This window comes from Bombina bombina, chromosome 2, assembly GCF_027579735.1.
Source record: "Bombina bombina isolate aBomBom1 chromosome 2, aBomBom1.pri, whole genome shotgun sequence".
NCBI classification, from domain to species: Eukaryota; Metazoa; Chordata; class Amphibia; order Anura; family Bombinatoridae; genus Bombina; species Bombina bombina.
Genome location: NC_069500.1, coordinates 15740687 through 15761812, shown reverse-complemented (window position 1 = coordinate 15761812; position 21126 = coordinate 15740687). Strand labels below are relative to the sequence as shown.

Here is a 21126-nt window from a genome sequence, read left to right as displayed (position 1 = left end):
CCCACCACCCACATACCCCTAATCTAACCCAAACCCCCCTTAAAGGGACAGTATACTATAAAATAGTTTTTCCCTTAATGTGTTTAAAATAAAAAAAAATATCCGATGCAGAGTATAAAATGGATAAAATTTGCTTTTTTAAGGCTTATTTGTGTATATGAATTAGCTGATTTTGTGTTTTGAAGCCACAACCTAATAAAATGGGTTGAGCTTGTAGGTATAATCAGATCTCATTACTTTATCACATTGTGTACATATACCTGCTTCTTTATCTTATATCTGTCCATAAACCAATCACCAATACTTGGAGAGAACAATAGAAAATTAACATTTTATTACCTTATCTCTTCAATAACCCACTGGGAGTGTAATTTCTTCTACTGGCTGTGTTAACACTGCTTGGCCTCGAGGCCAAAAACTTTCAGGATGGGTGGGGATACCACAGGCTAAATAAACTGTTTCAAATGCCAATATAAGGGTAATGGATATACTTGTAAACAATTTAATACACTCCAGCAGGTAAAGTGGATCATTGGGAACAAATTAAAGGGGAGAAATGTTTTGAGTAAACTGTCCCTTTAAATAAACCTAACACTACCCCCCTGAAGATCATCCTACCTTGAGTCATCTTCACTCAGCTGAGCCACCAATGGAACCGAAGAGGAGATCCGGAGCGGCAGAAGTGATCCTCCAAGGGGCACTGAAGAAGTCTTCCATCCGATGAAGTGATCCTCCAAGCGGCGCTGAAGAAGTCTTCCATCCGATGAAGTCTTCCATCCGATGAAGTGATCCTCCAAGTGGCGCTGAAGAAGTCTTCCATCCGGGCGATGTCATCTTCCAAGCGGGGTCTTCAATCTTCTTTCTTCAGGATCCATCTTCATCCCGCCAACGCGGAACATCCTTCTTCCCCGATGGACTAGCAACGAATGAAGGCTCCTTTAAGGGACGTCATCCAAGATGGCGTCCCTTCAATTCCGATTGGCTGATAGGATTCTATCAGCCAATCGGAATTAAGGTAGGAAAAATCTGATTGGCTGATTGAATCAGCCAATCAGATTGAAGTTCAATCCGATTGGCTGATCCAATCAGCCAATCAGATTAAGCTCGCATTCTATTGGCTGTTCCGATCAGCCAATAGAATGCGAGCTCAATCTGATTGGCTGATTCAATCAGCCAATCAGATTTTTCCTACCTTAATTCTGATTGGCTGATAGAATCCTATTAGCCAATCGGAATTGAAGGGACGCCATCTTGGATGACGTCCCTTAAAGGAGCCTTCATTCGTCGTTAGTCCGTCGGGGAAGAAGGATGTTCCGCGTCGGCGGGATGAAGATGGATCCTGAAGAAAGAAGATTGAAGACCCCGCTTGGAAGATGACATCACCCGGATGGAAGGCTTCTTCAGCGCCGCTTGGAGGATCACTTCATCGGATGGAAGACTTCTTCAGCGCCGCTTGGAGGATCACTTCATCGGATGGAAGACTTCTTCAGCGCCCCTTGGAGGATCACTTCTGCCACTCCGGATCTCCTCTTCGGTTCCATCGGTGGCTCGGCTGAGTGAAGACGACTCAAGGTAGGATGATCTTCAGGGGGGTAGTGTTAGGTTTATTTAAGGGGGGTTTGGGTTAGATTAGGGGTATGTGGGTGGTGGGTTTTAACATTGGGGGGGGTTGTATTTTTCTTTTACAGGCAAAAGAGCTGTTTTATTTGGGGCATGCCCCGCAAAAGGTCCTTTTAAGGGCTGGTAAGGTAAAAGAGCTTTGAACTTTTTTAATTTAGAATAGGGTAGGGCATTTTTTTATTTTGGGGGGCTTTGTTATTTTATTAGGGGGCTTAGATTAGGTGTAATTAGCTTTAAATTGTTGTAATATTTTTTTTAGTGTTTGTAACTTATTTTTTTTATAGTTAATAGTTTTTAATAGTTAATAACTATTTAATAGCTATTGTACCTAGTTAAAATAAATTGAAATTTGCCTGTAAAATAAAAATAAATCCTAAGATAGCTACAATATAATTATTAGTTATATTGTAGCTATATTAGGGTTTATTTTATAATATAAGTATTTAGTTTTAAATAGGATTCATTTAGTTAATAATAGAAATATTATTTAGATTTATTTAATTAATATTTAAGTTAGGGGGTGTTAGGTTTAGTGTTAGACTTAGGTTTAGGGGTTAATAATTTTATTATAGTGGCGGCGGTGTAGGGGGGGCAGGATAGGGGTTAATAAATTTATTATAGGTGGCGACGGTGTAGGGGGGGCAGGATAGGGGTTAATAAATTTAATATAGGTTGCGGAGGGGGCCGGGAGCGGTGGTTTAGGGGTTAAACTATTTATTTAGTTGCGGCGAGGTCCGGGATCGCAGAATAGGGGTTAATAACTTTATTATAGGTGGCGACGGTGTAGGGGGGGCAGGATAGGGGTTAATAGGTATCATGTAGGTGGCGGCGGGGTCTGGGAGCGGCGGTTTAGGGGTTAATACATATATTATAGTTGCGGCGGGGTCAGGGAGCGGCGGTTTAGGGGTTCACATGTTTATTATAGCTTGCCGGGGGCTCCGGGGGCGCCGGTATAGGGGGTTAACTTGTTTATTATAGTTGCGGTGGGCTCTGGGAGTGGAGGTTTAGGGGGGAATAACTTTATTTAGTTGCGGCGGTGTAGGGGGGGCAGATTAGGGGTGTTTAGACTCGGGGTACATGTTAGGGTGTTAGGTGCAGACGTTTCCCATAGGAATCAATGGGATGTCTGGCAGCAGCGAACATGAACTTTCGCTATGGTCAGACTCCCATTGATTCCTATGGGATCCGCCGCCTCCAGGGTGGCGGATTGAAAACCAGGTACGCTGGGCCGTAAAAGTGCCGAGCGTACCTGCTAGTTTTTTGATAACTAGCAAAAGTAGTCAGATTGTGCCGCACTTGTGTGCGGAACATCTGGAGTGACGTAAGAATCGATCTGTGTCGGACTGAGTCCGGCGGATCGAAGCTTACGTCACTAATTTCTACTTTTGCTGGTCTCTAGCCTTTGATAACTAAGGCGAATTAGCCTCGCCACAAATACGCTGCAGAATTACAGCGTATTTGAGGTTGACAGTTTGATAACTACCCCCCCCATGTTTCAATTTAAAAAAATTATATGGGTGACATCTTTCAGGGTCTCACCAAGTGCCCCAAAACAAGTGCATAAAGAATAGCTGGTACAATTGCAGCTTTCCATTCTTTATAGAGTAGAATCAAATACAACCCTATTTAATTACTAATATTACTGAAATATGACTGTGCTATATTGATAACAGCTGGATCCTACAATGATCAATGAGGGCACAGAACCCCTAGCATCCCCCTTAAAAGTCCTCTGATAAATCTTTAGAATAATCCTTTATGACATACATTGATTGTAGATTAAAAAAATTAACAGTATAGCCCAGCTCAGTAACATTCTGTAAGAAAAAGAAACATTTTAAACATTGTAAACCTAACTCATCCAGGAAACTGTTGCTTGTGTTACAGACTTTGTACTCGATGTAACCAGCGGTTAACTGAACCAAACCAGATCATATCTAGTAAATCAGCTATAACCAAACCCTTCTCTTTGTTTTTCAGTTATTATGAGATCATTATCTTCACTGGTTGGAGTGTAAATGCAAGTGAAGAATGCTTGCGCTACACGAGTGCGCACTACAATACCAGTGTGATACCTGCTGTGTATACTGCCGCACTACTACCTGCACATAACTTCACCAATTCTACGACGCTCACTCTGGGGGATGAACAGCATTACGGACAATACTACAATGCTCCCCTGAGAAAGGGTCACAACTACACAGTGGGAGTGAGAGTCACAAGCCAATGGAAACAGGTGCGATATAGGTTTATTAATGTGTATCTTTAATCATATTATCTTATGAATTATGACAGCACAGCCTATTAAATACACTCTCTGTATTCAGCATTGCACCAGCAGCTCACAAGAGGTGCTGGTGCAACGCCGCCCCCTGCAGACTCACGGCCAGCCAGCAGGGAGGTGTCAATCAACCCGATTGTACTCAATCGGGTTGATTTCCGGCTATTCCTGTCCGCCTCATCAGAGCAGACGGGCAGGATTATGGAGCAGCGGTCTTTAGAAAAAAAATCAAATGAGTGCAGTATGCAAAAGACCTGGGACCCGATCCGATATGCAGCGTCGCCCACAGAAGCCGGCGACGCCAAATTTTGCACGGGTTTGGTATCACATATACGGCGTTGCATACAAATTACGCACGTATATTTCTGCCTCAGCCCGTATTTTTTTTACCCATAGACTGACATACAAAACACGCATAGTTTGGTATCCAATATACAGCGTAAGACCTTACACGCGCAGATTTCAGAAAATCTACTCCATTCTCATCTCGCTACAAATTGCAGGCGCAGGAGCCCTTGCACTGACTAAAAAAGCAACGTAACTCCCTGGAAGCCTTAACAAACACATACATTTAAGCAGCATCTCAAGGTTAAAGGGACAGTATACTATGATATTGCTTTTTTAAGGTTTATTTGTGTATTTGAAATAGTTTAAAGCCACAACATAATCAAATGGATTGAGCTTGTAGGTACTTTATCACATTGGGGACATCTACTTGCTTATTTACTTTAAATTTCTTCTCAAAACAATCAACAATACGTGGAGGAGAGAGCAATGGGAAATCATATTTGTATTACCTTCATCTCTTTAGAACCCACTGGAGTGTAATTTATTCTAATGCTAAAACAGCTTGGCATTGATGCCAAAATATATAAAGGGACAGTCAAGTCCAAAGAAAACCTTCTTGTTTTAAATAGGGCATGTTATTTCTAACTACTTTCAGATTTAATTCTAACACTTGCCTTTTCTCTTGGTATTCTTAGTTGAAAGCAAAACCTAGGATGGCTCATATGATAATTTCTAAGACCTTCTTGAAGGCTGCCTCTTTGCAATTGTGTCAAACCAATCACAGACACCACAACCTCTCACCTGCAGCCTTAAAACACCTGATAATACTTACCCTATCAGTAACATCACTACTATATATACCAATGTGTCAATTTATATCGGATGTGAGATACATTGATTTACATCTTAAAAGTGAATATTACTATATGTACCCTTCATAAATAACTATTGTGGATGTGAGTTATAGTACAAGATTATGTGAGAAACAGGATAATATTACCTTTTAAGGGCCATTTCCACACAGGCCTTATTATATGTTTAAACAATATTAGTGTACTAAAACACCCCTCACATGGATGTGGATGAAAATTATATGGTAAATAACAGAGGACAAGATTTATGGTGAACTATAAGAATATTTTTTTTTCCGGCTTCTTGGATGAGGGGGCAGAGGGGACTGGAGTGGATTTCCTGGTTCTCCTGGTTTGGGAAGCTTCAAATGATTCTGCTAAAGTGCTGGTCACAGATGAAAGACTGGAGGCAGTGTCCTGCTGTTGTGTGAAGTGCTCAACCAACACACCCAAGAGTTGATTTTGTTCCCGCCATCTGTTGTCCATCTCCATATCAGACTGGATTCTCATCATCTGAGACTGATTTTGTACAATTCCATTTAATGAGGCTGCAATGTCCCTCTGCAGCTCAATGCTACACTTGAGTAACCTCTCTTGGCTCCTATGAAACCTCTGTTGGCCTCTTTGAATGCTCTCGCAGCTTGTTATCAGCCTCCTCTGGAGTGAAATGTATTCCTCGCCCAGGGGAGAATACAGTGGATCTACAGGCTCTTGAGCAGCAATGATTCTAGGTGCAGGTTTTGCTCTATCTGCTGGTGCATCATGGACAACTTCAGCTGCTGGTGCATCATGGACAACTTCAGCTGCTGGTGCTTCAGGGACAACTTCAGCTGCTGGTGCTTCAGGGACAACTTCAGCTGCTGGTGCTTCAGGGACAACTTCAGCTGCTGGTGCTTCAGGGACAACTTCAGCTGCTGGTGCTTCAGGGACAACTTCAGCTGCTGGTGTTTCAGGGACAACTTCAGCTGCTGGTGCTTCAGGGACAACTTCAGCTGCTGGTGCTTCATGCATAACTTCAGCTGCTGGTGCTTCATGCATAACTTCAGCTGCTGGTGCTTCATGCATAACTTCAGCTGCTGGTGCTTCAGGGACAACTTCAGCTGCTGGTGCTTCAGGGACATCTGAGGATGGTGGAGCTTTCCCAAGGGAAGCGGATGGTGGAGCTTTCCCAAGGGAAGCGGATGGTGGAGCTCTCAGGCTGGATTGGTAGTCCCATTGACGACTAGTGTGTGACCACTCAGCCTGTCCAGTTTGCATATCTTGCGACATCCCCTGTGTGGAAAAGCCATGACTGGCCTGATATTGTGTTGGGGGGGGTGTAAAAACATGGACCCATCGTGGCTGACTTGGCTCCCCCTCAAAGCCAAAAGGTTATTCCTCAAGCCAGAAATCTTGCCAGGGGTCATATGACAATGGTGGTGGCATCACTTCTGGGTCCTCAACGGAGGCAATCTAACCCTGCTGATGCTTGGGAGCATACTGTCCATGTTGCTGCCTGAAGACTGGGGGTGGAGGTGGCTGCATGCCTGTGACTGGTGGTGGTGGTGGAGGTGGTGGCATGCCTGTTTGCAGCCTGGTGACAGGAGGTTCTGTGGAGGAGTCAAATTATAGGGATTAGTACAGTCATATATATGTCCATGTGGGCATACAATGTACATTGATACATGCTAGGGACAATACTCATTCTCATGTCAAACTGTATAACATGCATGTGCACAATGTGATTTGTGATATGAGGGATTTTAATCTGCACAGTATACAGGTATGTGTTTCATACTAGTTATGTGTACATGTCAGTGATGGAGAAAATGTGTTCTTTAAGTGACACTATGGTCACACAATTTCCTTTAGCCTGATGTAGGCACAGATCCTGCTTTCTGAGCTAAAAGTATTGTGATGGCTATAGTGTCCATTTACTGAAAACTCTACATGTGGCTTGTGGCCTGTGTTACTCTGAGACATGTTAGTATTGCACTATTCCACCTCATATCATGAATTGCATTGTGTTAAGTAGCATTAATGTGAAATATAATTGTAGATGTTTTTGTTAGTAGGCCAAATACCATGCTCCTCATTGTGTACATGAATGTGCGACATTAAAGAATGTTATATCTCAAATACATATCATACTGGTGTGTGGGATGTTACTCACCAGCATGAGGTGCTGTGGTTGCAACCCCTGTGTCACGAGCCCCTGGAAGTCCACGGACTGCTGTGATGCTCAGGGACCTGCGTATCATCTCCTGCCAGATGTTGTATTCTGCTTCCAAGGGTGGACCACCGCCTGTTCCCCTCTGGTGCATGGCTTCCTGGCCCATCTTCTCTTTCACCCGCCTCTTGCAATCGTTCCACCTTTTTTTAAGTCCCTCGAAAGTCCTCCTCTGTGGGGCCACACTGTTTACAGCATCCTCTACCGCCAACCATGCTTCCTTACGCCTTCGGGCAAAGCCTTTGCCCTTCTCCTGGCCAAAGAGGGCACTGTGGTTGTCCATGATGGCCTAAACTAGCGCAACATTCTCATCAAATGAGAAGTTTGGGCATCTCATGCGCTCCTCCTCTGTGGCCACCTGGCTTCCTCCCTGGGATGTCCCTGGTGTGGGTTCCTCCCTATCCTCTCCCTCCTCCCCCCTTCTGTCCCCATGTGCACCCTCTGTCCCTCTTCTAAGTGTAAATCAAAAAGGTTCGGACAGTCCGTAATAAAAATTCAATCCTTTATTGTGAAATAATTAAAATATAGGAACACACAGGAGTAACAGAGTAGGTGTATTACCTAAACTGGCTTACGCGTTTCGGCGTTAGCCGTAGTCATAGCCATAGGTGTAGGGCGTAACCCCTGCCTTATATAATACGTGTTAAGACATCATTGGTTAACAAAAATCAAATTAAAAACAAGAAAGAGAAGAATACACTTACTCATTATTAAGACCGTTCACAGATACAATTGTTACAAGGCATTATACTCAGGAACAACTATTAGAACCAAATAATCATTGTAGTTATAACTATGTGTATATCAGTGGAAATATACTATCTCTTTACGTCACCTATGGGACAATGTTTGAAATTGACACGGGCCTGTATTTTAATGTATACCAATGTATATAAGAGCCTCTTCACATACTAAACATTGATTTTGTAAGTAAACAGTTACACATGTCAATATATGAATAGAAATTTACACACCAAGACACTGCATAATCATAACATAGTTAATATATATATATTTGCGATACATCTTTGTTGTTCCTGAATAATGTGAATTATAAATTAGAAATTAGAGATAGAAATAGAGATGAACAATAGAACCTGTGAATATTGTGTAATTATTTGGTACTAAATCTGGAATAGGTCCCAAGCCTCTTGGTATACTATATCGCTAATATGAAAATATATGCTAAATAATACATATATCTTGAGGCGACTTAAGTCCAGACTTCATCTGACAAAATCTTAGCTAAGTGACACAAATATTCATTCAATATATGTGGCCCATTATTTACAATCAACATAGTTTGGCAGCATTGAAACAAGAGAGAGATGTACGGTGGATGTAATTATTCCCAAAAATTGATTAGGTCATATTTGGAATTAAGACCTTTAGGGATTCGTGTCTCCAATTTAAAAATCCAGTACATCTCTCTCTTAGCCAAAATCCGTTCTTTATTACCTCCTCTTTTTGGTGTTACTATTCTTTCAATAATACACCATCTAAGGGAGTTAACATTTTTATTGTGCATGGTGGCAAAATGCTGCACCAGAGGTGTGGCAGCCTTACCTAGTGACAGTGTGGACAGATGTTCTCTGATCCTAGAATTAGCATCCCTTTCAGTGAGTCCTACATATTGTTTGCAACAAAGAGTGCATTCCAAAAGATATACAATGCATTCAGTGGTACAATTTAGACAAGATTTTATACCAAAGCTTTCCCCTGTGACACACGATCTAAAGTCTGTGGTGATCTGTGCAAAGTCACAGGGCCTACATTTTCTACGCCCGCACCTAAACATACCTTGATGTCTTAACCAGGATGAATCAGAGTTACTTATTTGTTTCAACTGTGTGGGTGCCAATCTTGAACCTAAAGTGTGTGTCAATTTCAAACATTGTCCCATAGGTGACGTAAAGAGATAGTATATTTCCACTGATATACACATAGTTATAACTACAATGATTATTTGGTTCTAATAGTTGTTCCTGAGTATAATGCCTTGTAACAATTGTATCTGTGAACGGTCTTAATAATGAGTAAGTGTATTCTTCTCTTTCTTGTTTTTAATTTGATTTTTGTTAACCAATGATGTCTTAACACGTATTATATAAGGCAGGGGTTACGCCCTACACCTATGGCTATGACTACGGCTAACGCCGAAACGCGTAAGCCAGTTTAGGTAATACACCTACTCTGTTACTCCTGTGTGTTCCTATATTTTAATTATTTCACAATAAAGGATTGAATTTTTATTACGGACTGTCCGAACCTTTTTGATTTATCCTGTGATTTCACCAGCCAGGATAGTCCGTTACCATATAGAGCAGACATCATTTAGCTTTTACCAAGCACCATCACAACCACTTTGGAGTTACCGTGGATATACATCCAATCCCAATTGAAGTTTGGGCCACACACCTCCATTTGCCGGTCCGGATTGGATATTCACAAGCCATCCCGCTGACGTCACCTTCCTCCTTTCCCTCTGAACGCGGCTTGATTGAAGTTGTATCATCCAGCTAAGCGGCCACGCTGGGTTAGCGTGGGGAGTGGTCACAAGTTTGCAGTGCTGTGACTATCCCTGAGGCCGGTGAATGATCAGGCATTAGCCGTATAAGAGAAGGGTTCGGAGGCCAGCCTGGTTTGGATACGAGGTGAGCGCACTAACATTTCTATATGTACTTTGCTTTGCGGGTTTACATTGGCTTGTCACCGAGGGGGACTGAACGCTAACAGAGGAACGCTTCTATATATTTGTCAAGATATGTGTGCCCAACAGTGACTTGTGTTATGCTGCTGTAAAGCTATATCTAGACGAACATTATTACATGTTTGACCTACACAGAAGGCAATCGATAGGTCATCAGGGATAGCCCCACTTTTTCACTATAACATTTTCATATTGGATACTACTGGTGGTATCATAGGGGTTTATCTTTGACCGAATACTATATTCTGCTCAATATGGAAGGAACACAACAGGTTACACCTCAGTTTTTTGCATTAAGACCTGACACAGTGCGCTACAAGGATACTTCGGACTGTGACCTTATTTTCTCGGAAGATAAAGGTGCCCTTACTTTAGGAACTCTATTTGATCAAATGGAGGGTCTATTGCTGAAAGAGTTGAAAGCACAGTGGGACATCTGGACTTTTGAGAGTTACATGAAGGCCAAAATGATACCCAGAGGGTTGCGAGTCTATAAATTTCCAACTTTTGATATAGACTTAAATGATACGGACTTTATTAACACATGGAATGATATTTTGTCCGAATGCTCCTCTAGGTTATTGTTTATGCTGGTAAAATATAGATCACAGGATTTGTTAAAAATTAGGAAGGATATTGCTGAATTACAGATAGAGATGAACAAAAGATGTCTTGAACCAAACTTTGTAAAGTATGACAAAATATTACAACACATAGTGGCACAAGGCAAATCACAGATTATGGAAAACAAACATTTAAAGTTTATGCGTGACAAGACAGACTACGACTCAGGCTCTGTGTACATTTGGAACAGGAGAGTTAGAAATGAATATAGACGTAATCAGCCCAAAGTAAGAAATAACAATAACAATAATAAAAATAAAAAAGGCAGAAAAAACAGAAGAAGAAGTAAGTCAGTCACTTTTTCAGATTCTGAGACTGACTATTCTTCGGATGATAAGACCCAAGTAGATTCTTCTGTCATTTCTGCTGATACAAATAGTGGTTCCAATGTCACAGAGCCAAGTACACAGGTAATAGTGGCCTCCTCACACTATTTAGATGCTAACCCTACACAAGAACTACAGGTTAGACCTAAGGATACTATTGTTAGACCTAATGACACTACTGTTACACATATGAATCCATCTAATCCAGCCATTGGGTCTGACACATCACAATTAGAATTAGAACAGGTTTTTCCCCAGGTACACTCAAAAACGGGGGAAGGTACAGTTCAACAAAAGTCATTAAATCGAGAGATGTATCAGCTGAGGGGAGGTCGTCCCCAAAGCAAATACAAGTAAACAGAAATATCAATGTGATCAACCTGTCTGGCACAATACTTAATTGTGAGCAGGAATATGTATTAAGTCTAGGCCTTGGTTTTGCACCTACATCAGATTTTAATGTATTTCAAACAATGATAGATGTAAATAGATTGGTGAGAAATCTTACTCTTAAGAAACATTTTCACACTTCTGGTATTGCTCAGAGTGAACCTATACATCAGACCAATCAAATTCCTTCACAGGATAACATCTTTAATTTTTCAGAATCCTGTGATATTGTTGCATTACAAATGCTTGAGTCTGAGGCTAGGATTGACTCTGATACCGTAGTAAGTGGACCAAAATTTAGGAGTAAATCCTCTTTTTACCCAGTACAATCTAGGGGTACGATACTGGAAACTTTTCATGCTAGGGTTGAGAGAGATTTAGTATCTTTAGGACACAGTATTTCCAATGAAAGAACAGGTAGAAAACACAACTTGACTAAAACACAAAGGGAGGCTTTGGTATCACTAGAACACAATGATTCCCTGGTCATTCGTCCGGCAGACAAAGGTGGTTCTGTCGTGGTTATGGACCGTGCCATGTACATTGCAGAGGCACACAGACAGCTATATAATGTTGATGAATATTATAGATTGTCAGGTGACCCTACACCTACTTTTAAAAAAGATTTGATTAGCCTTTTGGATGATGGAGTCCAGGGAGGTTACATTGATCGTCAGACTATGGATTACTTGATAGTAGAACATCCCAAGACCCCTTGGTTCCATCATCTACCAAAGGTTCATAAATCCCTCTCCAATGTACAGGGCAGGCCCATTATAAGTGGCATCGACTCACTCTTAGAACATGCATCCGAATGGTTAGATGCTTTGTTGCAACCCTTGGTATTTTCATTACATTCCCATATCCAGGATACTAAACATGTATTGAATTTGGTTCAAAACATTACTTGGAATAGGGAATACACATGGCTTACTATTGATGCAGTCTCACTGTACTCTTCCATTCCCCATTCTATGGGATTGAAAGCTCTACAGTTTTTCTTACTTCACTTCACGAAATATTCTGAAGGATTCCAGAAATTTATTCTGGAGATGGCCAGGTTTTTGCTTACGCATAACTTCTTTCGTTTTGAGGGGGATTTCTTCCTCCAAAGGTGTGGTACGGCCATGGGAGCCAAATTCGCACCATCCTATGCCAATTTGGTGTTAGGGTGGTGGGAAATGATCCACATCTTTGGAGAGGGAAATCCCTACCGTCAGTACATCATAATGTATAAACATTTTATCGATGACCTGTTGCTAATCTGGAATGGTCCCCAAAATCTAATTCCAGAGTTTGTAAACTATCTCAATAATAACAGTGATGGCTTGCGGTTTACATTTGAATGCAATTCAGAGTCCATTAATTTTTTGGACTTGACTCTCAAGGGTAGAGAGGACGGTATTATTGATTCTACTGTGTATCGCAAACCAATATCTGGGAATACACTCCTCCATGCTGCAAGTAGCCACCCAGAACATGTGAGATATGCTTGGATATTCACAAGCCATCCCGCTGACGTCACCTTCCTCCTTTCCCTCTGAACGCGGCTTGATTGAAGTTGTATCATCCAGCTAAGCGGCCACGCTGGGTTAGCGTGGGGAGTGGTCACAAGTTTGCAGTGCTGTGACTATCCCTGAGGCCGGTGAATGATCAGGCATTAGCCGTATAAGAGAAGGGTTCGGAGGCCAGCCTGGTTTGGATACGAGGTGAGCGCACTAACATTTCTATATGTACTTTGCTTTGCGGGTTTACATTGGCTTGTCACCGAGGGGGACTGAACGCTAACAGAGGAACGCTTCTATATATTTGTCAAGATATGTGTGCCCAACAGTGACTTGTGTTATGCTGCTGTAAAGCTATATCTAGACGAACATTATTACATGTTTGACCTACACAGAAGGCAATCGATAGGTCATCAGGGATAGCCCCACTTTTTCACTATAACCTCTTCTAAGTGTGCCTGGTCTCTGGGCATCTCCCCTCCCATCATCCCTTCTAACTCTCCCTCTCCCCACTCCACTAACTCCCTGAAGGGGACCCGGCTGCTCCTCCTGTCTGCTACAATACTCCTCTCCCTGCAACTCCGCTCCCCTCCTCCCCTCCGCTCTACCTCTCCCTGCCATCCTCAAACTACTCACACACTCACTCCCAGTTCAATCACACATAATCACAACCAAACACTCAGCCTATCACACTGTAAAATTGAAATAAAATGTGTGAGGTGTTAGAAAAAGAAAGTGTTGTGTATTTTGTATATGTATGTATGCAATATGTGTGCAATATGTAAAAATAAGTGTAAGTAAATGTACAAGCTTACCCAAACAAAAATCCGACTTAACTAACTATTATGCTGCGCCTCTCTCACTACTCTTACTAATCCTAAACTCACTGTAGTGTGCTGTAGCTCAACGAACCATCCATACACACTGAAGAAAATGGCAGCTGCACATGGGTTTATATATGACTTTTGAATAGCGTAATTATGTTGCCCAGTTTTAGATGGAGTCGCAGGTAATTTTTACGAGTCTTAGCCAAATTTGCATAAAACTACACTTTATTGAGACTTTACGTGAACAAAACACTGGCGTAAGTACTTGCGACGACTAAAATATGTATTTGCGCACTTTTCGGAACAACGCCAGTTTGTCCTACTTACGCCATTTTAGCATCTGACGGCGCCATATACTGGATAGCCCGATGTGCGAGGTGAAATTATGGGCGGCGCGGGTTCCCTCGCTTGCGCCGAAAACTATGCAGTACATCGGATCGCGCCCCTGTAGTCACACTGTAGTGGTTCACACCTAATTCACTTATAAGGTCTTAAAGCACAGTTATTTTGAAATATAAATTCCAAGCACTGAACTTTAAATGTTATATCAGTGAAACAGGTCTCATTTCTTACAAATAAAGTTTTGAGTACAATAAAGAAATGGTACTTGAGTAGATAACATTGTTTAAAAATAAATTTTTATTATACAGAAAAATCAGCTTACAGAAGTAATATAAAATTAAATTCATTTAAATCCAATATACACACAGAGTTAAAAGACTATTAGTTTAAACTTGCTTTCAATAACAATTGTTACATACCACTCGAAATGACTTCTTTGCAACCAAATCTTATCCTTAGAAATGCTCTATAATATCCTGTCAGTCACCTGCCTCATGTTTACAACAAGGTGTTTTTATAGTTTTTTATTTGGATGACGTCATCATTTATTGTTTTCTTTTTATATGTATTTTTAGCATCATTTTAACATCAAAAAAACTTGTCTAGCTTTTTCTATCTACAACAATGTGGCCTTGATAATCTGTTATACAAGAGTTTAGACATACGCACTTTAAATTGCAAGGAGCATCCATTTTAGAGCTATAAATTCAAGGTTGAATAAACCTCCATTTTAAATCACATAGGCCTAGATTTGGAGTTTGGCGGTAGATGGGCTGTTAACGCTCCGCAGGCTTTTTTCTGGCCGCAGCATAAAATTAACTCTGGTATCGAGAGTTCAAAAAAATGCTGCGTTAGGCTCCAAAAAAGGAGCGTAGAGCATTTTTACCACAAATGCAACTCTCGATACCAGAGTTGCTTACGGACGCGGCCAGCCTAAAAAACGTGCTCGTGCACGATTCTCCCATAGGAAACAATGGGGCTGTTTGAGCTGTAAAAAAACCTAACACCTGCAAAAAAGCAGCGTTCAGCTCCTAACGCAGCCCCATTGTTTCCTATGGGGAAACACTTCCTACGTCTGCACCTAACACTCTAACATGTACCCCGAGTCTATACACCCCTAACCTTACACTTATTAACCGCTAATCTGCCGCCCCCGCTATCGCTGACCCCTGCATATTATTTTTAACCCCTAATCTTCCGCTCCGTACACCGCCGCAACCTACGTTATCCCTATGTACCCCTAATCTGCTGCCCCTAACACCGCCGACCCCTATATTATATTTATTAACCCCTAATCTGCCCCCCTCAACGTCGCCGACACCTGCCTACACTTATTAACCCCTAATCTGCCGAGCGGACCTGAGCGCTACTATAATAAAGTTATTAACCCCTAATCCACCTCACTAACCCTATAATAAATAGTATTAACCCCTAATCTGCCCTCCCTAACATCGCCGACACCTAACTTCAAGTATTAACCCCTAATCTGCCGACCGGAGCTCATCGCTACTATAATAAATGGATTAACCCCTAAAGCTAAGTCTAACCCTAACACTAACACCCCCCTAACTTAAATATAATTTACATCTAACGAAATTAATTAACTCTTATTAAATAAATTATTCTTATTTAAAGCTAAATACTTACCTGTAAAATAAACCCTAATATAGCTACAATATAAATTATAATTATATTATAGCTATTTTAGGATTAATATTTATTTTACAGGCAACTTTGTATTTATTTTAACCAGGTACAATAGCTATTAAATAGTTAAGAACTATATAATAGTTACCTAGTTAAAATAATAACAAAATTACCTGTAAAATAAGTCCTAACCTAAGTTATAATTAAACCTAACACTACCCTATCAATAAATTAATTAAATAAAATACCTACAATTACCTACAATAAAACCTAACACTACACTATCAATAAATAAATTAAATACAATTTCTACAAATAACTACAATTACATAAACTAACTAAAGTACAAAAAATAAAAAAGAACTAAGTTACAAAAAATAAAAAAATATTTACAAACATAAGAAAAATATTACAACAATTTTAAACTAATTACACCTACTCTAAGCCCCCTAATAAAATAACAAAGACCCCCAAAATAAAAAATGCCCTACCCTATTCTAAATTAATAAATGTAAAAGCTCTTTTACCTTACCAGCCCTGAACAGGGCCCTTTGCGGGGCATGCCCCAAGAAAATCAGCTCTTTTGCCTGTAAAAAAAAACATACAATACCCCCCCCCAACATTACAACCCACCACCCACATACCCCTAATCTAACCCAAACCCCCCTTAAATAAACCTAACACTAAGCCCCTGAAGATCATCCTACCTTGTCTTCACCATACCAGGTTCACCGATCCGTCTTGGCATCCGGTGCTGAAGAGGTCCAGAAGAGGCTCCAAAGTCTTCCTCCTATCCGGCAAGAAGAGGACATCCGGACCGGCAAACATCTTCTCCAAGCGGCATCTTTGATCTTCTTCCATCCGGTGCGGAGCGGGTCCATCTTGAATCAGCCGACGCGGATCCATCCTCTTCTTTCTGTGTCTCCCGACGAATGACGGTTCCTTTAAGGGACGTCATCCAAGATGGCGTCCATCGAATTCCGATTGGCTGATAGGATTCTATCAGCCAATCGGAATTAAGGTAGGAATATTCTGATTGGCTGATGGAATCAGCCAATCAGAATCAAGTTCAATCCGATTGGCTGATCCAATCAGCCAATCAGATTGAGCTTGCATTCTATTGGCTGTTCCGATCAAAGCCTTTGCCCTTCTCCTGGCCAAAGAGGGCACTGTGGTTGTCCATGATGGCCTAAACTAGCGCAACATTCTCATCAAATGAGAAGTTTGGGCATCTCATGCGCTCCTCCTCTGTGGCCACCTGGCTTCCTCCCTGGGATGTCCCTGGTGTGGGTTCCTCCCTATCCTCTCCCTCCTCCCCCCTTCTGTCCCCATGTGCACCCTCTGTCCCTCTTCTAAGTGTGCCTGGTCTCTGGGCATCTCCCCTCCCATCATCCCTTCTAACTCTCCCTCTCCCCACTCCACTAACTCCCTGAAGGGGACCCGGCTGCTCCTCCTGTCTGCTACAATACTCCTCTCCCTGCAACTCCGCTCCCCTCCTCCCCTCCGCTCTACCTCTCCCTGCCATCCTCAAACTACTCACACACTCACTCCCAGTTCAATCACACATAATCACAACCAAACACTCAGCCTATCACACTGTAAAATTGAAATAAAATGTGTGAGGTGTTAGAAAAAGAAAGTGTTGTGTATTTTGTATATGTATGTATGCAATATGTGTGCAATATGTAAAAATAAGTGTAAGTAAATGTACAAGCTTACCCAAACAAAAATCCGACTTAACTAACTATTATGCTGCGCCTCTCTCACTACTCTTACTAATCCTAAACTCACTGTAGTGTGCTGTAGCTCAACGAACCATCCATACACACTGAAGAAAATGGCAGCTGCACATGGGTTTATATATGACTTTTGAATAGCGTAATTATGTTGCGCAGTTTTAGATGGAGTCGCAGGTAATTTTTACGAGTCTTAGCCAAATTTGCATAAAACTACACTTTATTGAGACTTTACGTGAACAAAACACTGGCGTAAGTACTTGCGACGACTAAAATATGTATTTGCGCACTTTTCGGAACAACGCCAGTTTGTCCTACTTACGCCATTTTAGCATCTGACGGCGCCATATACTGGATAGCCCGATGTGCGAGGTGAAATTATGGGCGGCGCGGGTTCCCTCGCTTGCGCCGAAAACTATGCAGTACATCGGATCGCGCCCCTGTAGTCACACTGTAGTGGTTCACACCTAATTCACTTATAAGGTCTTAAAGCACAGTTATTTTGAAATATAAATTCCAAGCACTGAACTTTAAATGTTATATCAGTGAAACAGGTCTCATTTCTTACAAATAAAGTTTTGAGTACAATAAAGAAATGGTACTTGAGTAGATAACATTGTTTAAAAATAAATTTTTATTATACAGAAAAATCAGCTTACAGAAGTAATATAAAATTAAATTCATTTAAATCCAATATACACACAGAGTTAAAAGACTATTAGTTTAAACTTGCTTTCAATAACAATTGTTACATACCACTCGAAATGACTTCTTTGCAACCAAATCTTATCCTTAGAAATGCTCTATAATATCCTGTCAGTCACCTGCCTCATGTTTACAACAAGGTGTTTTTATAGTTTTTTATTTGGATGACGTCATCATTTATTGTTTTCTTTTTATATGTATTTTTAGCATCATTTTAACATCAAAAAAACTTGTCTAGCTTTTTCTATCTACAACAATGTGGCCTTGATAATCTGTTATACAAGAGTTTAGACATACGCACTTTAAATTGCAAGGAGCATCCATTTTAGAGCTATAAATTCAAGGTTGAATAAACCTCCATTTTAAATCACATAGGCCTAGATTTGGAGTTTGGCGGTAGATGGGCTGTTAACGCTCCGCAGGCTTTTTTCTGGCCGCAGCATAAAATTAACTCTGGTATCGAGAGTTCAAAAAAATGCTGCGTTAGGCTCCAAAAAAGGAGCGTAGAGCATTTTTACCACAAATGCAACTCTCGATACCAGAGTTGCTTACGGACGCGGCCAGCCTAAAAAACGTGCTCGTGCACGATTCTCCCATAGGAAACAATGGGGCTGTTTGAGCTGTAAAAAAACCTAACACCTGCAAAAAAGCAGCGTTCAGCTCCTAACGCAGCCCCATTGTTTCCTATGGGGAAACACTTCCTACGTCTGCACCTAACACTCTAACATGTACCCCGAGTCTATACACCCCTAACCTTACACTTATTAACCGCTAATCTGCCGCCCCCGCTATCGCTGACCCCTGCATATTATTTTTAACCCCTAATCTTCCGCTCCGTACACCGCCGCAACCTACGTTATCCCTATGTACCCCTAATCTGCTGCCCCTAACACCGCCGACCCCTATATTATATTTATTAACCCCTAATCTGCCCCCCTCAACGTCGCCGACACCTGCCTACACTTATTAACCCCTAATCTGCCGAGCGGACCTGAGCGCTACTATAATAAAGTTATTAACCCCTAATCCACCTCACTAACCCTATAATAAATAGTATTAACCCCTAATCTGCCCTCCCTAACATCGCCGACACCTAACTTCAAGTATTAACCCCTAATCTGCCGACCGGAGCTCATCGCTACTATAATAAATGGATTAACCCCTAAAGCTAAGTCTAACCCTAACACTAACACCCCCCTAACTTAAATATAATTTACATCTAACGAAATTAATTAACTCTTATTAAATAAATTATTCTTATTTAAAGCTAAATACTTACCTGTAAAATAAACCCTAATATAGCTACAATATAAATTATAATTATATTATAGCTATTTTAGGATTAATATTTATTTTACAGGCAACTTTGTATTTATTTTAACCAGGTACAATAGCTATTAAATAGTTAAGAACTATATAATAGTTACCTAGTTAAAATAATAACAAAATTACCTGTAAAATAAGTCCTAACCTAAGTTATAATTAAACCTAACACTACCCTATCAATAAATTAATTAAATAAAATACCTACAATTACCTACAATAAAACCTAACACTACACTATCAATAAATAAATTAAATACAATTTCTACAAATAACTACAATTACATAAACTAACTAAAGTACAAAAAATAAAAAAGAACTAAGTTACAAAAAATAAAAAAATATTTACAAACATAAGAAAAATATTACAACAATTTTAAACTAATTACACCTACTCTAAGCCCCCTAATAAAATAACAAAGACCCCCAAAATAAAAAATGCCCTACCCTATTCTAAATTAATAAATGTAAAAGCTCTTTTACCTTACCAGCCCTGAACAGGGCCCTTTGCGGGGCATGCCCCAAGAAAATCAGCTCTTTTGCCTGTAAAAAAAAACATACAATACCCCCCCCCAACATTACAACCCACCACCCACATACCCCTAATCTAACCCAAACCCCCCTTAAATAAACCTAACACTAAGCCCCTGAAGATCATCCTACCTTGTCTTCACCATACCAGGTTCACCGATCCGTCTTGGCATCCGGTGCTGAAGAGGTCCAGAAGAGGCTCCAAAGTCTTCCTCCTATCCGGCAAGAAGAGGACATCCGGACCGGCAAACATCTTCTCCAAGCGGCATCTTTGATCTTCTTCCATCCGGTGCGGAGCGGGTCCATCTTGAATCAGCCGACGCGGATCCATCCTCTTCTTTCTGTGTCTCCCGACGAATGACGGTTCCTTTAAGGGACGTCATCCAAGATGGCGTCCCTCGAATTCCGATTGGCTGATAGGATTCTATCAGCCAATCGGAATTAAGGTAGGAATATTCTGATTGGCTGATGGAATCAGCCAATCAGAATCAAGTTCAATCCGATTGGCTGATCCAATCAGCCAATCAGATTGAGCTTGCATTCTATTGGCTGTTCCGATCAAAGCCTTTGCCCTTCTCCTGGCCAAAGAGGGCACTGTGGTTGTCCATGATGGCCTAAACTAGCGCAACATTCTCATCAAATGAGAAGTTTGGGCATCTCATGCGCTCCTCCTCTGTGGCCACCTGGCTTCCTCCCTGGGATGTCCCTGGTGTGGGTTCCTCCCTATCCTCTCCCTCCTCCCCCCTTCTGTCCCCATGTGCACCCTCTGTCCCTCTTCTAAGTGTGCCTGGTCTCTGGGCATCTCCCCTCCCATCATCCCTTCTAACTCTCCCTCTCCCCACTCCACTAACTCCCTGAAGGGGACCCGGCTGCTCCTCCTGTCTGCTACAATACTCCTCTCCCTGCAACTCCGCTCCCCTCCTCCCCTCCGCTCTACCTCTCCCTGCCATCCTCAAACTACTCACACACTCACTCCCAGTTCAATCACACATAATCACAACCAAACACTCAGCCTATCACACTGTAAAATTGAAATAAAATGTGTGAGGTGTTAGAAAAAGAAAGTGTTGTGTATTTTGTATATGTATGTATGCAATATGTGTGCAATATGTAAAAATAAGTGTAAGTAAATGTACAAGCTTACCCAAACAAAAATCCGACTTAACTAACTATTATGCTGCGCCTCTCTCACTACTCTTACTAATCCTAAA

General features: G+C 41.2%; 1 protein-coding gene across 1 annotated transcript in view; it reads left to right on the top strand.

Annotated features, from left to right (window-relative positions):
- Nucleotides 1–21126, top strand: part of LOC128646843 (sushi domain-containing protein 1) — a 377381-nt gene that overhangs the window by 307574 nt on the left and 48681 nt on the right. The window contains exon 8 of the mRNA XM_053699643.1: nt 3601–3856. Within this exon, the coding sequence (XP_053555618.1) occupies nt 3601–3856 (256 nt within the window). The remainder of the gene's footprint in view (nt 1–3600; nt 3857–21126) is intronic.